Genomic DNA, 17998 nt, shown 5'->3' with positions numbered 1-17998 from the left:
TGCACCCGCCCTACTTCAACCTGGCCGAGGGCACCCGCATCGCCGCCACCGCCACCTGCGGCGAGGAGGCGGCGGGCGGCCGCGCCGTGGAGGACCTCTACTGCAAGCTGGTGGGCGGCCCGGTGGCGGGGGGGGACCCCAACCAGACCATCCAGGTAGGGGGTGCACCGGGGGGGGGGGTGCACCAGGGGTGCGGGGGCCCCGTCGGGGGGGAGCCGGGCGGAGCGGCGCCGCGCGGGCTTTTGGCGAGCCCTCCCCCCGGCGCTCCGGCCCCCGGGCGCACGTGCTCGCTCCGCGCCCGGCCGTGCCGCCGCTCGCCGCCCTCCCGTGACGTTATTTTTAACGGTGTCGGTTTTTAGGTTGACGCAACGCCGGGCGAGTCGGCCGCTAAACCCCGCCGCCGCCGCCGGCCGGAGCGGAGCGGAGCGGCAGCGCGGCAGCCGTGAGCGCGGCCGGCGCTAGCGGGTCCCGGCTCCGGCCGTTCAGCGGGGCGTCGGGATGAGCAGGCGGCTTAGAGAGAGGGAAGGAAGTTAGGAGCGCGCCTTGGGTGCGCGAGCGTCGGGTGACTTTTCTCAGGGTCCCGTTTGCCGTGGAGCCCAGGCGGCTTGCAGCTGGGAATGCGGATGGTAAAAGCTGCCGTGCGGTTTAACGGCTATGGCTCCGCTGAAAAGAGGGAAGAACAATTGTAAAAGGACTTGTAAAATGCTAGTTTTAGTTCCAGRAACTGCAGACCCGCTGCCCTCCCGTGGAGCGGCCCAAGTAGGGAGAAGCAACTATAATCTGAACTGCTCTTGCGGCGTAGAGAAGCTTACCACACTGCAGTTAGGTTGCTGCTGCCTGCCGGTGTTTTCTGCTGTTATTTCTGAGGTTCCCAGCACCCGTTCACCTGTTGCAATGGAGCAATAGGATTGTCCATGTTGTATGTGCTAGTGATGAAAAGGAGAATGGGGAAAACTGTCGCCTTCTCAGATCAAGCCTTTCTTGGWCTTTTGGTAGGGGTGGCTTTGTTTTAAGATTAGCTTTAGAAGCATTTCTCTTGTTCTGGCCACGTTGTCCTAAGTCGGTGTCATACTATTTGCAGATTTTGGGCTATCGTGTGGTTGTGACGTGGAGTTTCACCCTGTTTGTAGCAGAAATTGTTAAAGATGTGACAGGAGGGGGGAAAAGCCAGCATCGTCTTCTCCGAGTTTTGCCACCTTTTAAAGTTAAGGGATCTGTTTCAATTTTCTACACTGTAAAATAATGCAGCTTGAATAAGCTTTGCTTTAAGTAGTAGTAGCAGGAGACTGTAGGGATCTAGTTGTTGCATCTAGAGTGATTGTCCCTTAGTTTTCATATTAAAATGTAGTAAGGAAGGGTAAAGAAGGAGCTGCTACTATGTGCAGTTGCAAACAAATGCAAGTGRTCTGCCAAGCAAAACTAGTAGCGTGAGATTGCTCCGAAAAGCTGGCAGATGCTGGCGGGCGTTTCTCAGTCCGCTGCCCTTCGCCCGCGATCCTGCCGCCCCACGAGCCTGCCCTGGCAAACCGCGCGGAAGGCGCTGGCAGCTCAGACAAAACGTTCAGGCTGTGCCGGCGCTGGGGGCACTTGTAACTCATCCTGCGGGTGCAGCCCCTTGCCGGCCCCGCGGTCTTCACGGATCCTTGCTCCCGGTGCCGAGCGGGGCTCCCCATGCTCCGYGCAGCTCTGGCACCGGGGCGCTTTGATGTGAGCGCCGCTTCCTAGGCCGGCGGCCCTCGGTCGCTCCGAAAGCTTTAGAAAAATCCCTTTGTGGCGGCTCCTTTCCGTGACCGCAGGCAGCACCCAAGAGGGAGGGGAGGAAACTAGAGGTCAGAGGTCCCGATTGATCCCCGCTGGGGGTTTCGGCACCCCCCGGGGACTAAAGCGGCCGGGGAGGTGGAGGGAAGTGTTCAATTTACGGGGCTGAAGTGGCAATAATGAGCTCCACGCGAATGCCGCCAGGCCAGGTCGAGTCACCTCCTGGCCCCATTCCCTGCTCCGTGCTGCTGGCGCCCGGTGCAGCCGTGGCATCAAAGTGCCTTTGGTCAGGAATTCTGGAAAAATGCTTCTCGGGGCTTCAGAGAGCTCTCCTCGGGCGGTGGTGGCGAAGGGGGCTCACCGGAGTGAAGACCTACTGTAAACACTGGTACAACCATCTAATTGATGAGTTCAGTCYGTTCTCTTGTTTTCTGCTGGTTTTAGTTTGACACTGTAGCAGTCTTTCAGAAAAGGGAGTCCGCAGACTTTAAAACGTGATATTCCTTACATTTTAAGAATCGTTAAGCCTTCTAAAGCGATGCTGCCCTGCAGACACTTGCAGCGTTTCTGGCACAGCTTGTGGGAAGGCTCTGAACCTTTTCAAGGAGTTTCCTTCGCTTTATTCAAGGCTCTTTGGCAGAAGACACCATTCCTAACTGCAGGAGGCTTCACAGCCTGTAAAGATAYGATGCACGTCGATACTGAGGTGCACCGAGAGGGTCTTGTATGGAGGTTTGCCAGCCTCGTCCCACTCGCTAATCAGCGTGGGCAATCTCACCGTAATGAACGGCGTGTTTGACTAATATAGGGGAGTTGAGGCAAAAGGGAGACTAGAGGTTTGGGGTTTTTCTGATCAAGCTTATGTTGAAGATGCTTGCAGCTGGCTGGCTTCCAAGATGGATTTAGACTTTAAAAGTGCAACAAGCCTCACTGATTTCAAATCAGTATGTCTCTTGCTTTCATTTAATCCTTCTTCATCTAAGTCCCGCTGCTGCAAAACACTTGTCCACGTGTTTAATCACCCCGTTGAGCTGACGTTCACCTGAGCAGCGTCAGAGCTTTCCGGAGGTCTTTCCCTCTCRCTGTTCCAGGTGGTTTTTTGACAGGTGAGGTCTGAATTTGTTCTTCACCTGAGTGTCTCTGAATTAAGTGGCATTTTCTTTTGATTTCCTCTAGTGATAAGTGATCAATGGCACTTTTGGCCCTGTGTTTTTTTTATCCTCTGCCTTGTCTCTTGGGCTTTGCGCAGTTGGGATCTCTGATGGTTTGGGCAACCACCTGAAATGGGACAGTTGCGGCTGTTCCTCTCTGTACGTGTCTCTTCTGTGTTTACATATATGAAAGCATTTGACATCAGTGGTTTAATTGCAGCAGAAAACAAGCAATTTTTAGAACAAGTTACAGCTGCCTGCAGAAAAGACACCTAGTGAAATAACACCTGCCTAACTTTGTGTAAGCAGCCACTTGATTTGCGAGGACAGCCCCGCTAACAGTTTGCAAATGTGGACTTTCCTCGTCTGAAATATTACTTTTCATCCCTCCGTTTCCTGCCCTGTTTACCTTATCCCGAGCAGCCAGCGCTGGGTCACGCTCCCTGCGGTTTTCCARTAAATTAGGTGAGGAGAACTGATGCTGGGTCACGACAAGGCCAGATAAAGCAGGACAAAGCCATCTGCTCTGGCCGAGGCAAGCCGTGCCGGCAGGGTGCCRGGCCGGTCTTTGTGCTCCGGGGAAATCTCAGAGTTCCCGCTGCTGGAGCAGGAGCGGGATCAGGCCTCGCAGGGCTCTGGAGGCTGCCCTCCCTTGCAGACCTCCTCCTCGCCTCTCTCCCTTTGCCGTCCGCTCTGATAGCGGTGGTATTGGGTTCTCTGCRCTCCTGTGCAACTTCCTCGCGCTTCTTAAGCTCCTTCTTTGGCTGAGCTGGGTGATGCCCGCTGCTCTCCTGCTCTGGGAATCCGCTGTCTCCAAGCCGGCAACTCCGAGCTGCAGTGGCTTTTTAATTAAAATCCGCTGCTGATGCCGGAGCTTCTCTCTGCCCCGTAGCGATCTGAAGTGCTGCTCAGGAGAGTGAGCAGCGCCAAAATACGAGCAGCTGGAAAAGACTCTTGTCGTGTTTAGGCTCAGCTCGAAGGAAACCTCTGTCTGCCTCTGGAGCTGGTGCATCCGAGGGTCCGATGACACCCCTTAACAGCGAGCTCCGTTCAGCTGCTGACCTGTTCCCGATCGCGACAGTGAACACGTGCAAGCCGCACAGCAGCGGCGAGGGAAACATCGGCRTTACAAATGCGTGGTAGCTCATCCTAATTTTTAGTCCCCTCTCATTAAACTTGAAATGCCCATTGTACATCAATGTGAACTTCGGTTCAAAACTGTTTTTAATTCTGTAGCAAGAATTTAAAGCATGAAAGCATTTTATTTTGTTGTTATTTATCCCCATTTTGTAATCTCATCTCCCTCCCCCCCCACCCACCCTGAGATTTATACAGTGCCGTAGGAATCTCCACGCAACCTGTTGCACCGGTTCCCTTTAAAGGCTTGCTCTTCGGTGGGTCGGCTTTATCCGGTGAACGTCTTTCCCCCTCCAAAGCACGTGTCAGTGGCTGCGTCCTGACCCTCCCGGTGCAGCAGGAGCTCACCGCGTGGGCAGGGGGGTTATACCGGACGGTTTCAGCTGCCCTGTTCTTTGGCCTTGCACTTGCCTGTCTGCTGTTTTCATATCTCTAGCCGAGTTAATTAAAAGGTGTGCTTGTTCGGAACGGTTTGTGTTGCAAAATTGCCTGCGAATAGCATGCGGCCGGGCTGTGGGGAAGAATGCCGGGAATTCTCCATTTCCTTCAGGATTGTGATCCCCTCCAGTGTTTGGGGCATCTGGAAAATCGCAAACGGTTGCTCCGCAGGATCTCTGTCTTGCTTCAGCCCTTGGGGGGTGCAGCTGGAGTAATGGGAAGTGGATTGCCCCCGTCTCAAGACCATGGCCCTGGTATAATATTAAAGCTGGCTGCGGCTGGGACAGACGAGGGCGGCTTGCTTGCCTGGGGATGACTGCACCTTTTAAAGGAAAGGTGCCTAGAACAGAGTTCCCTTGTGGGACGCTCACAGCAGCAATTGAAGTGACAGAACAGAGGCTGCACGAAACAACTTGACGGTTTTCGGGGATGTTTGCAGGTTCCATTAAGAGTTGATAAAATCCATTTGTGGATTAAATGGGAAAGAGCTCAGGTCTTTGTCTGATCCTGCCGGGGAGGTGCTGCTGAAGTTGCGGAGCTGTTTTCTCTGGCAGCGTGTCCAGAGAGGTGACAAAGCAGCCCGCGCCACTAAAGCAAGACGGAAAAGATCTCGTGCGTCTGCTTGCAGCTAGGTGCCGGGGCAGCTGACAGCAGGGCCTGTCCATTTCTGGCCTCGCGTTGTAGCATCACCAGCAAAAAGGGACTTGGCTGCCAGACTATTAAGCATGAAAATGTAGTTGAAAGGACTGTGCTTGTGAAATGAATAGGCTGACAAGCACCAGAGGGCTGTGAGTTGAATTGAAGAACTGCCAGGCTGCCTCCGTCCTGGCCCGGGAATGGTCAGGATCCAGCTCAGGATCTCTGGGGTATCTGCAAGGCTGGCAGCCTCCGCGGAGAAGCTGAAGGCCGATGGCCCTGGAGCTCAGGCTGGATGGCCCTGGAGCTCGGTCCCCGCGGCAGTGCAGCGGCTTACCTTGGGGACAGCAAAGAGGGGCTTGGGCTCCCTGCTGCCTCCTCTTTGGCATCTGGCCACYACTTTCTGCCCAGGCCCCTCTACCCCAACGCTCGGTGCATGTCTGAAATACAGAAGGGCGGTCCAAGTTCTACATTAGTTGGTGTGTGTGTGTKTGTTTTCCTCCAAGCTTTTCCTTGTTCCTTTTTCAGTCCCTGCTCTAAACTGGTGCATACAAAAAGTTTATGTATCAGTTTGCACCATCAGGCTCGGATCCTGCATTTTCTGAATTGCTCCGGTACCTGTCTGCTTTGTGTCTGTATGTTCCTGTTAGAATTTGTTCTCGCCCGGGTAGTCTGGCTTTCTCCCAGTACTCGYAGATGCAGGTTGGAGGGTACCGCTGCTTTGGTGCTGTTTTTTTTTTTCTGGCTGTAGTTAAATGCTATTTTTTTTCCTTCCAACAGGGCCAGTACTGCGACATCTGCTCCTCTGCGAACAGCAACAAGGCTCATCCCATAAGCAATGCCATCGACGGGACCGAGCGCTGGTGGCAAAGCCCTCCTCTCTCCAGGGGTCTGGAGTTCAACCAAGTCAACGTCACCTTGGACCTTGGACAGGTAACCCAAGTCCTCTTTGGTGATGCTGTAGGCCATGCTGGCAAGGACCTGCACCTCTGSGCTTTCAAAGCGCTCCAGTGATCCTTGCTCAAGGAGTGAGACCAAACCCTCTTGTTTAATGACAGGGTAGGAGACTCTGGGGAGAAAACTCTTTTGTCTGTCTTAAATGCAGTCTCTGCTATTTGCTGTTACCGCTTAGGGTCTCCCTAAAAGTTGGGTCAGCCAACACCACTCATGAAAACCTGCCGCGCTACACAGGTGCCGTTGGAAAGCGAGCACCTGGCTACCAAAGGGGCAGCCGGATAGGTAAGCTTCACCCCAGAACATGTTGCTGCCAGACCCAAAATGCATCCCTGAGGAATTTAAGGTTACGCTGTAAAACTTTAACTGGTGCATTTAAATCCTTGGGGCTCTCAAAAGAGCAACTTCGTTCTGAAGGTCTTCGCATTTTTATAGAAAACAGGAAAAAAAGGAAAAGAATGACAATGGATCCTTGGTCTCTAACGCTGGCAAGYCAAAGAGCATTAACATTGCAATAGCTCTGGCGACCAGCCCCCGCGGCCTCCTCTGCAGCTCCTATTCAGCACCGAACCGTGTTGTTCCCTCGGACCTTCCTCAGCRCAGGGGAGAGTGTCGGAAAAGATGTCCTTTCTGAAAGCTGCAGGGGCAGGAAGATGTTATAACCGAGAGACCGAAAAGGCTGCGGGATGTGTCCGCTTTTTGGTCTGAGGGGCAGGGAGCACGGGAGGCGCTCCTTTCCCCGCGGTGCCGCCCGGCTGCATATTCAGTACTTGCGTTCAGTATTTAAATAGCCCCAGCGCCTTGCAGRGCATCAGCACATGGGGCCCAGGGAAGGGGAGCGGAGCATCTCCCAGGAGATAGCCGGCGGGTCTGACCCGAAGCTGTGCCCGAGCTTGTCCTTTGCAGAGAGCACGCGCTGTCCGGAGGGGGAGGCTGCTGGCCGGTAGCCCCGGCTCCTCGACTGCCGGAACAGGGTAGGCGGAGGAGGCTGGGAGCAGTTTAGGCCTTGGAATTCAAAATTTGGGACGTTTGCTCTGGAGTCTCCTTACGACAATTTAGCARTTAACTGCTGGAGTGTCCCCAGGAGCGGGCAGGGCTAGGTGTTCATCTCYGCTGCGCTTCCCTGGGCTCCGCGACCAGCCGCGCGGCACCCGAGGGCTGAGCTTGGGTCCTCCCTGGGCAAAGCCCGGCTRGGAGGTCTGCGGGGTGGGAGCAGAGCAGCTCCGGACGGCTCGCCCCTTGCGTAGGTCACGGGCCGCTTCGATTGCTCGGGTGGCCTTTCTGGGGTCTGACGGGACTGCCGCTTTATTTGGGAGTTTGCTCGGATTGCAGTGATTTCGCGTCTGGGTGGGCACTAAAGCTTGGCAGTAGCTTTGCAGCTAGCTTTTWCCCTCTCACACCGGAGCAAAGGCTCATTTGTCATCGTTGTTTGCGAGGGATCTGAGCCCAAGTGTCTGACTGAGGATCTCTACAGATCTGGGATGTACTGATGACCATACCCTTCTGGTAGATGTCTCAAAYGTTTTAGTCCCCAAGATGCTCTCTGATCCACTCCCTGCCAGCTGTAGCGCTCGCTTGGGTCTTCTCAGCACTTGGTAAACCTGTTCTGTCCCATGAGGGCCAGCTATCTAAAGCAAAATATCCCCCAACGCCCCGGGCAYGATGCGCGTAACGTAATAGCTCCGTGGGCAAGGCCTCCCGGAGCTGGAGGCAGCGTGCTGGTCCCGTTAACTGATGTAGGTAGCATCTGTTGTGTTTCTTGGAAACCTCCCGACTAACAGTAGTTTGCTGGGTGGGTGGATCATTCGCGCTCCCCCCTCTGACCAAGGGCCAGCCCACAGCGCAGCTCGCTCTGATCGCTCACTGCTCATCTTAGAGGGGGTCTTCAAAGACCAACTTACCTTGAAATCTTCCTCTCCTATTTGTCATTCTCTGTGTAGATCTTCTGGCTTCAGGCCAGAATTTACCAGTGCTGCATGCTTGCAAGCTGCTGAAGTTTGGCTTCCTGGGGGTTTGCAGCCTGCAGAGCTTGGGAACTGGTGCCTGGAATAATATCGGGGGGCTGGAATACTGCTAAAAATGTTCTGACCTAAGCTTACCTTCTCTTTTCCACCCTCCTCTCTCAAACTTCTGTATTTGCTCACCCATATCCTGGGGGGGTGGGATTGCACCCTCGCCCCAGTAAGGTTGGTAGCAGAAGTTGCACGTGCRGTGCTGGTCGTGATTGCCTCATCTGCTGGGCTTATTCTCTGGGCTTACAGATCCCTCTGGTTCCCTCCTGCCTTTGCAAAGTACGTGGTTGCCCAGCTTGTCCCAACAGGAGCACAAGCCTTAAGCTTCAGCCCATTTTTAGCAGCTTCCTCTTYATAGCAATTGCATACAATAAGGGCATGTATAATATAACCTGTTTCTGCTCCTGATGAGAGTCACTTCTTTGCTTTTCCCTCTTTTGTTTTGGCGGGTCAGGCAATAGAAACAAGATGAAATGGTACAGAATCACTAATTTCCTCCTTTTGAAGCTGAGGCTGGTTGAAAGGGAGGAAGGTAAAGAAAGGAATTCTCAGGACCCAACCGGGTCCGCAGGGCACGCGCTCGAGCAGGCTGCTGTAATTGGAAGCGAGGCTTGGAAATTCCTTGGATACCTGTGAAACAGCGCAGGTAACACCCTCAAAGGCTCATCTGAGAGCAGGCTTTTTTGGCTGGCAAACAAGGCCTCTCCTTCTCCCCGTAGCCCTCCAGGGAGCCCTTGGACCAATTAAGGCTTAACTGGAGGGACTGAGGGTCGCTGAAAGCTCTYGCCCCTTTGGGGTGATTACGAGTGCCATGAGTGCCGGCGCTGGAGGACAGCCAGGCGGCGCGGTGCTGCCGCGCGGGGCATCCCTGGAGCAGCCCTCGCGGTGGCACGGGACAGCTCCGGTGCCGAGGTCCGGCTGCTCGTTGCTCTGCTTCCCCGCTGCTCCTCGGGTCGTAGCTGCTTAATTACTAGCCAGAACCAAGCCGCTCGAGCGTGCSGCCAGGCCGTGGCAGCTGGGAGAGGGGCAGTTAGTGAAGCGCCTTGTTGGTCTTTGCTTTTGCTGGCTGAAAGCTTACTCTCCTCACAGGGATGTTAAAATCCTCCGGGAAGGAGAGAGGGAGGAATATTGGTCACAGCCGGCAAACAACAGTTTAAAAAACCGCTCAGGCTGGCCACCCAGCTGGCGCCAGTGTATTAAATACTCGCATCATGTCATCTTAGTGCCAGCGGTGGCTTAATCTTAACGGCTTCATTGGCAAGGCGGATCAGAGCTCGCGCCGTTGGACGGGAAGAGGTTGTGCCTGGTTATCTGCTGGTGGGGGGGATCGGTCCGAGTTGCTCCTTCTGATGCTGCAGCTGCTCCTGCCTCCTTGGGGAGGGGTAGTTTTTCTTTTCAGAATGGTTAGGGTGAAAAACTGGGAAAGGAAGAGAAGTCACCTGGAGTTCCCATGTCATACCGTGATCTGGGAGCTAGAAATAAGGCAAACAACTCCAAGGAGGAAAGTTAACCGGATCTTAGGAGCTGTTGGGAAGAGAGAATGAACAGAGGATGGGTTTTCTTGCTTTTAATCATAACCTTGTGCTTAAAGATTTAGTATGTTTATAGTTTAGGATGAAAGATCGGGTGACTCCATGGGTCTGGATAGTCAAAATACAATGTCATGGCACCATGTTGGAGCACAGTTCAAGTTTCGCTGGGTGGAGGAACTGGAGGACGCCGTCCCCATGAGGGGGCAATAGTGTGTTGTGGTATTGCTGGGTAATCTGAACTTGTCCCCAGATCAGGTCATCCTCTTCTAGCCAGCTCGAAGGGCGAAGGCCCGTGGTGGGACTGCGAGGCTACTGAGCCCATCCACTGCTGCTCAGCTCCAAGGTCTTCCCTTTCCTGCCCGGAGCCTCCAGGTCAGCTGGAAAATGGGGAAGCATCTGGTGGTTGGGGCCTCTGCTGCAAAGGGGCTGTGCACGCCAAGCAGGGGACAGGAGACCGTGACTCACTGCCACCGCTGGAATTGTCCTCTGTGATCCTGTTGTGATTAAGTGCCACACTGGGCGGAGGGGAGGAAAGGGTGTGATGGAAGATTTCTTTTCTCTTTTTTTCTTTTCTCTTTTTTTTTTTTTTTCTTCAAGTAGGTCGTTTGAGTCAGAGCTGACAAAAATCAGGAGGTTTAAAGAAACATGAATGATTGGCTTTCTGCCAGCGCCTGACATCTTCCTTGCATGAAGGTGAACCCAGGCCAGCCCTTCCCAGAGATGTTTATGGATAGTTGGTGCTTTATGATAAATGCTGTGGAGAGGAATGCTTGCAAGTCATGCAAGAGCAGGAGCTTCGTGCCAGTGCTTGCCTGGGGTTAATTACCACAGCGAGAAGGTGGCTGGATAGCGTCCCCCCCGTCCCCCGAGATTCCTGGCCCTGGTGACACTGGAGAACAGCAGAACTTTGGAATGAAGCTTTGCAGGGAGTTTTGATTTACACCCCCAGAGGTATTTACTTCTCATCCTACTCAGGACCAGGATTTATGTCTGAAAGCCTCTACTTAAGGGGTAAATTAGGTCTGGCAGAGCCATGTCTGGCAGTGCTTGGAACCAGCCTCGTGAGAATGCTGCCCAGCCCTGCTGCAGCACTGCTCAGAGAGGGCACGCAGCCTCCCCTCCGTCCCTGGCCACCCCGAGAAACAGCTACATCCRCTCACCTCGGTCCCCCTGGGAGAAGAGAAACCTCCTCCCTTGTAGAGCTCCAGGCTGCTACTGCTACCAACCAACATGCTTAAAATGCAGGTCACCTTAGACTTAAAAAAAAAAAAAAAATTAAAAAAAAAAGTTGCGTTCATTGGTAAGTTATGAAAATAGAAAGAAAGGAAATGAAAAGGATTGAGAGTTGAGCTCCCAGGGCTAGTCTGAAGGAACCTTTCATAGTCTCGGTGAGAGATGTGTCTAGGCAAGGGAGTAGGTTGACAGCTTACCTTGTATCTTGAGAAGTGTCTCTTGGTCTTCTAGTAGTTACAGTGGGATCTGTCAAAGCTACCGTTTCTCCTGGCCCCTTGTTGGGCTAGCTGGCGAGCTTATGCGTGCCAGGCTCTTCTAACTCCATCGTAAGGTGTCAATCGGCACAGAACGTACCAGGCGTTGTGTCCACGCAACGGCCCTTGGCCAACAGGCTGCTGYTCTTTCAGTGTGAGGCTTCTCTCGGGAGGAGGTGTTTGTTTTTCCTGCAGTGGATTTCCAGGGCACGAACCTTCTTCCTGTTCCCTCTTGCGCTGCATACACGGCCCTCTGGGACCTGCTTTGCACGAGGGTTAGATGTGCAGGAYGCTTGTAGGTTCTGGGTACGTGGCTGAATGCCCAACTTGTGTGAACAGSTCAATCCCTTTTGTGCGTTTTGTTTTAAGCAAACTGGTTCCTTGTTAACGAATATTAAATTCCTAATAATTTTTGATAGGTCTGGGCTGGGTTCTGCGGGTGAAATGCCACTGGCCTAATGCTAAAGCAACACCATTGAACGTGAACATAGTAACTGGCCTGGCACAATGCTCTTCCTTCTCGTTAGTCTCTAGCCTCCCTTTTATTTTCATTTACAGCAAAATAGTAATGGAAGTTGCTCTTGGAGACCTTTAGGAGAACTCTTGGAAGGACTGATGGAAGAAAAGCCTTCCAGACTGATGGGTTGAGGCTTACCTCCCTGTCCCTAGCAAAAACTTTCAGGATACATATGAATCTCATGTTTATTCACTGTCTTAGTTAATACAATAAAATCCATCTTATTTAGAAAACTCATGAAATCTCAGGAGACAGCACACTGTTACTGTTGAAGGGAGCCATTCTCCTAGTGGCTATTTGCTGTAAGCTGGGGGTGGAATAGGGGTGGTGGTCTTCTGAGAAGAATTTTTTGCTAAAAAYTGTATATAAACCTCTCCTTTCTTTCATCTTCCCTTTTCAGCTTCTTTTCAGTTGCTGTGCAATATCTTAGCTGTGTGGGTGACATAGTTTCTCTCTAAGGCATCCCATTCTTTCTTGCTGTGCATAGARGGAGAGGTAATATGTGTCTCTTCCTTCTTTCCCCTTGGTGGGGATGTCTTCTGCATCCTTTTCCCCAGCACACGTTGCTAGCAAACGTACAGCTTCCATTTGTCTCGGGGCCTCAGGCAGCCTCATCTGCTGGGGTGTGTTTTTCCTGGAGCATTGCAAGAACAGATGAAGCTTTTGAGATTTTTGTACATAATTCTGTTTTTCTCTTCTCTTTCTTTAAAGACTACTAGGTCTTCATCATGTGAGGGGACCTCTGTGAGGAAAGGGTGGCAGGGCCTAGTGAAGCATAGCATGAGCTTTTGCACCTTACGTAAAGGGCCAGGGCATAAAATCCCTAACAAAGACATTCTTTCTCCAAATTGTTCTCTGGCTCTTGGAGCAAAAGCTGTATTAAAAATAAAGCGTGTTAAGCAGGCTGAATAGAAACCCTTTGCTCTCACCTGCTGAGGCTACAGCTKCTTCTGCGTGGAGTCCTCCGCAATTGCCACAAAATCCTTCAAAAGTAGATCAAGATCTCTGTCTGTTTATRATCTTCACACTCCTAGCTCCCCCGTTGCGATGGCTCGCGGCTCCCGGTTGGGTGAGGGAGCCTGTTCCGTGCCGCTCTCTTTCAGCGTGGCTGTCGAGGGGAAGCAGGGGTGCGTATTTGTGATGCTTTTCCGGCAAGAGCAGAAAAGGTGCAACTGTGAGAGAGAGCGCAGAGCTGAGAGTTGGCACGGAGCCCGGCTGGCTGGATCTTCTCTTCTCTCCCAGGATATTTTCCCCGTTTTCGTTTGAAAGACCTTTGCTTGTGAAGGCCTCTTGGGCTTTTCCAAGTTGCAGTTCCCCTGACCCAGACCAGCAGCCCTTTTTGTGTTGATAAGGGGAGACTTTGCTTTCACTTGGCTCTTCTTGACCTTTCTGTGCTTGCGGCCAGCTCCCAGGAGGTTCCTGGCTCTGGCGGCTGTGCGGGAGCYGCTCAGGTGAGAAGTAAGGGAGTGYCTGGTCGGTAATGCAGCGAGGGTCCGAGTCCCCTCCGGTCGGGGGAGCGAACCCGTCCTCTCCCTTTCAGACAGCACTGCAGAGGCAGATGCCAAGTTCACTTCTCCAGGATCCCGAGCAGCCAAGGCTGAGATTTCTTTCCTCTTTGTTACTGCTGCTAGGGGAARAAATGTGCAGAATACCATTTTAGGTGAATCATGGATGACATGTGAATTTTAATTCTATGTTACACTTACTTATGACATGAACCAGTACTGCTTAAAATCAATTTTCCAGGGCTGGAATGAGTAGATAATATTTCACTTGTAACCTTTCTGATTCCCCAAAGACCTGTCATGCCCTTGCGTTTCTGTCCAACTGCAGCCGCTGGCAACAGCAGGCTCCCGGCTGGCGGGAGCCGAGGGAGCGGGAGCCGAGGGCTCGGTGTTGCGGCACCTTTTGTGGGCTCGCAGGAGGGTGCTTCTGCTTTTCCTTTGCATCTTGTRCACACGACCCTTGTGCTGCAACTGCTCAGTGTTCCCAGGGGCTACCCTTGCTCTGCCTAGACCTGAACCAGGTACGGAGAATTCAGGTGTTAAAACTAAGCTTCAGACTGCTCCTTACAACGGCTCTAGGTAAAGACGGATGAAAGGATAATTACTCTTTTTAAAAAGTGCATGCAAGATTTCCACTGTAATTTCTTCCTAGATATGATTGTATATTATTTTGGCGTGACGAGCAGCAAGGAAGCTGACAGCAGCGTCTCCCCCCGAGCCGGGCTCCCCTCCCCGCCGTCAGGCTGCCGTTCCTGCCGAGCTCCCTGGGATTCCTCAAAGACGAGGAGAAAGCCTCGGGGCAGGCGCGAGCCAGGGAGAGGTCAGGCAAACTGCGAGCTGGCGGTGTGGAGGCTTTGCTTTGCAGTGAGTAGCTGGAAGGCGAGCCTTGTATTCCTTGCTGTTCTCCTGGAAAGTGTCTGCTTGGCTGCGCTGGTAAACAAGAGCTGCCTTGACTCGGGTGTGGATGTGCACAGGTAGGCATGCTCCCGGGGTCGGCTGCAGCCAGCCAGGTYGGGGTTGTACCAGGCGAGTTAAGACAGACCAGAACCATCTAGGTCAGGCCTCTGTTTACCAGAAAGTTGTTTTCCTACTGCAAACGGATGTTACAGGGCCTTTTTTTTTTTTGGAAAGGTCAGTGTACCCAGCTCTGGCACCGAGTGTCCGAGTGTTCTGGCATCTTGAGCAGGTGTGTTAGTGTTTTCTGTACTTTTGCTTTTGTCTCCAAAACAGGAATAATGCATCCGTCTCCCTTGTTTTGTGCATACAACCTTCTACCTAGCTAGAGCACCCAAAGCGTCAGAGGGACAGGTACAAAACTGGTCTGTTGGGAGGAGAATGATTTCTTGAGCCAAGGCCCCCCTGAACCTCCTGGCTTTGCTGCGTGCAGCCCTGACCTTGAGGCTGCCTTCGTCTTTGCTGTGTCCATCTTCCTCAGACAAGCAACATCATCTCTCACCGCCTTGGGGGGTAGTTAGTTGTCCTTGGACTCGTGCCCTGCATGTGCACCCGAGGGCATGCTGCTAAAGCCAAAGGCCTGTTAGCTTGGAGACGCTGCCGGCTCTGCTCTCTCTGTGACCCAGGCGTGGGCTGGGGAGATGCGCTCGCCCTGTGGCCTTGCACAGTAACGTCAGCTCCTGCCCCTTGTCCTGATCCCTGTGGAAAGTCCCTCCGTGCGGGAAGTTCGTCCTCCTCGCAGCAGGTCTCCGGGAGCTGTCCCTGGCCTCTGCAGCTCCTGTGCTGCCACTTCCTGGCTCCAATCCACTGGGCTGGCAGGGAAGATGCTGAAACGTGCTTGTGATCATGTGCCTAATCAACCTCTCTGCTGCCTCAAGCCTGCTCTATCCCCCCTGCTCCTTTCTTTTGATGCTTTACCAAGCCTGGCGCAGCCCTGCTTTCATCTCTCTGCCTCATCCTTTTATTATAGTCGTAAAATGTGGGCCTCCGGGCTGTGCCCAGCCTTGATCCTAGCTGCTTCCTGTTTTCTGGATTGAATGCTCTTCAAATCCCACACCTCCCCGCCTATGTTTAATGCCAAGCAGTGCAATATAAATAATACGCTGCTTCTGTTTTGATAGAAGACAAAAGGGAAGCGTGTAGAAAGGTGCAAGGTGAGAGGCACAAGCCTGGAATGATGGGACAGAAAAGTCTTTCTAAATGGCTTATGGGTACGTTGGAGTTGTGTTGGTCAACACAGAAGAAAAGCAAGCTTGAGATGAAGTTTGGAGCACAAATGAAAGTGGTTTAGCTCTGAGGATGGTTAGGAAACAGCTGTGACAAGTTATWGAGAGATTGATTGTGAGGCTTAGATGGAGCCAGGCTGTCTGGACAAGGAGTGGAGTTGAAATTTGAAGGTGATGTCTATGTTACAAAGAGGAACCAATGGGTTGGATGGTGGTTTTATCCAAAGTGGTTGTGGGAAGAAGGAGAAGAGAAGATTCAAACCACTGTTTTAGGTGTACTGGGTTTGATCAACTGGCAGGACAGCCACAAGCACACTTTGGAAATAGAAGGTGAAGTTTAGATCAGTGATGACTAATCCGAGTTAGGGAAACATGGCCTATTCTCATGGACTTGGTTATTGAGTTTATGCTTCTGGAGGCATAGTAAAGGGATGGATAGAGAGGTAAGATTGGAACTAGGATTTGTCAACTAGGAGATCCAGAGAGGACAAGGCCTTGATGACTCTGCAGCAGGCAAGGACAGTGCAGTGGTTTGGAGATCACCTTGGATGTGATCACCAGAGACTGACAAGGATGGGTGGAATGACATTATTTTGTGCTGCAAAGAAAGACTTGCTAAGCGTGACTATAAAAAGGCCTTTATTAACATGGGATCACTGCTGACAGAAGGTAGGTCAGGAGTGGACCAGCTCCTGTTTGTGCAAGAAACGATGGCAGCACAGGAGGCAGCAGTGCTGGCTTCCTCCAAGTGACCTGTGTCCTGTGACTGCTGCTGTGGAAGGACAGCTACCATGAGACAGGGAGAACAGAGGGGCTGTTGGTGTCCTTTAAGGGGCTCAGCATCTAGTTCCCTTTTTAGTCCTCTTTTTGAGATGGTTTGTTGTGGTCTCTAAGGCTTGGTGATCTGGATATCACCTGCTAGCTATCAAGGGCAAGGCCACAGGGGAGGCAAATCTCAGGACCATATTTGCTGCCCACCCTGCTCCTAGAGCAGTACATTGCTTGTGTGATCATGGACCCATTGGACCTAAGGGGCTTGGGACAAAAGTGGATCTTGGCCAAGGTCTGGTGGATGTCACTGTGGCAACTGAAACCCTTCCCTGTCCCCTAAACCAAGCTGTCCATTTCTGTCCCTATAGCACAGCAAAGGTGCAGAGCAAACTGTGCGTGCACCTCCTCTCTCCGTAGTCCGACATGCTGGTGCCACAGCAAAGGCACCAGACTGCTGCAGAGCAGCAGCAATGGGGACATGCTCCTTCCTGACGGTTGTGCTCAGGGGTGCTAACATTTGGCAGAGAAGAGGAGCAGGTAGCGGGGGCAGCAACTGCTTCAGCTGCTGCAGCAAGACTTGCCTGGGCTCGTCGGCCAGAGCTCCTGGAGGACTGTGTTTGGACGGTGATTTAATTGTTTTGTCCTTGTCCTTCCTTCCAGTAAATAAGGGGTGGAGGAAGCATTTGGCTGCTGGAATAATGTTTATGGAAGACATAAGGATCAAGTTTTCCACCGGCTTGGTGGAAAACTTGATCCCTCTTGTTCCCAGCCACATCTACCTTCAGAAGCTCTGGCGCTCTGCCARCAGAGTTAAATTAGCTGAGCCCCTCTTGCAGAGATGCATTTGTCTAGGATGAATGGTATAACTTACCTGGAAATCAGAATAGGTTCTGCTGGAATAAGGTGCCTCTTTCCTAGTAAAGTTGCATATCGTTGATGGCTTGTACCATTGTACCTGCATGTGCTGAAAATGACATCTTTTGAGCAGATTTACTAGCAAAGTATGTAGGTATAATTCAGCTCTAGTTGTTGTGCTCTGGCTGAGAATTTTGCATCTTCTGCTTGGCATCTTGAGTTTTCTTGRTGATTGTTTGCACAGCCCATGCAGTGACAAGCAAACAGCCAGATCCTGAGAGCTGACACACAATTTTTGACAAATGCATTTAGTTGCTCTTTCCCATTTCTTTCTTTGCCTGCTTTGATRCAGAGCACTGTTGAGCTCTAACACACAAACACTCAGCTGAGCTCTATTTATGGGTTCCCATGAGTTCCCGTCACTGTGGATCAGAGCATGCAGTGTGACCAAAAAACAGTTGGCATGCTGCTGTAGGCATCTCTTGGATCCAGTTAAATGCCTATGATGCCAAGCCCTGATGGGAAGAGGAAAAGAATGGCTTTCTGGTATTTGCACATAGTTGCAAACTGTAAACACAGATTCAAGACTGCAAACAGAAATCTGTACCACTGACTTCATCATGTTGTCCTAGCTGTTTGCTAAAGCTGTTGCTTAATCCTTTTTCAGTCTTTTGCAAAGTCTGCATCCGCCCAAACTTCAGTGGGCATCAAACTTTGGCTGGGATCCAGGATGGGTTTGGGTTTTTTTCCTTTCTTTACCAGTCATTGCTTTCTGTCTTGGAGTAGGCTTGTTTCAAGTATGTGTAAATGGGGCTGCAAATACAAGGTTCTCTTGGGTTTTGCGTGACTACAAAAACCTGTGTATTTGTGAACCCTGTGTGTCTGAATGGCAGTAGGAACTGCCTCGCGAACACTGGAGCTGCAGCTCTCTGCTGCTGTTAGCAGTGGCATCGGGAATGTTAATCCCACTGTGGCCCTGGTATGCGCTGCTGTTGGGTCAGCTAACCCAGCTCTGAATGGTGGTGTCATGGTGGGGAAACTTGCTGACAAATGCTAGCATAGAGC

General features: G+C 52.1%; 1 protein-coding gene across 1 annotated transcript in view; it reads left to right on the top strand.

The window, feature by feature from the left end:
• Positions 1-17998, top strand: part of LAMA5 (laminin subunit alpha 5) — a 98985-nt gene that overhangs the window by 1680 nt on the left and 79307 nt on the right. Inside the window, exons 2-3 of the mRNA XM_026055984.1 lie at positions 6-155; positions 5901-6053. Coding sequence (XP_025911769.1) covers positions 6-155; positions 5901-6053 — 303 coding nt within the window. The remainder of the gene's footprint in view (positions 1-5; positions 156-5900; positions 6054-17998) is intronic.

Source organism: Apteryx rowi, unplaced genomic scaffold (assembly GCF_003343035.1).
Source record: "Apteryx rowi isolate R43461 unplaced genomic scaffold, aptRow1 scaffold_0, whole genome shotgun sequence".
In the NCBI taxonomy this organism is placed as follows: domain Eukaryota; kingdom Metazoa; phylum Chordata; class Aves; order Apterygiformes; family Apterygidae; genus Apteryx; species Apteryx rowi.
The sequence above is the reverse complement of the archived record's forward strand: the minus strand, read 5'-3'. Positions and strand labels throughout refer to the sequence as shown.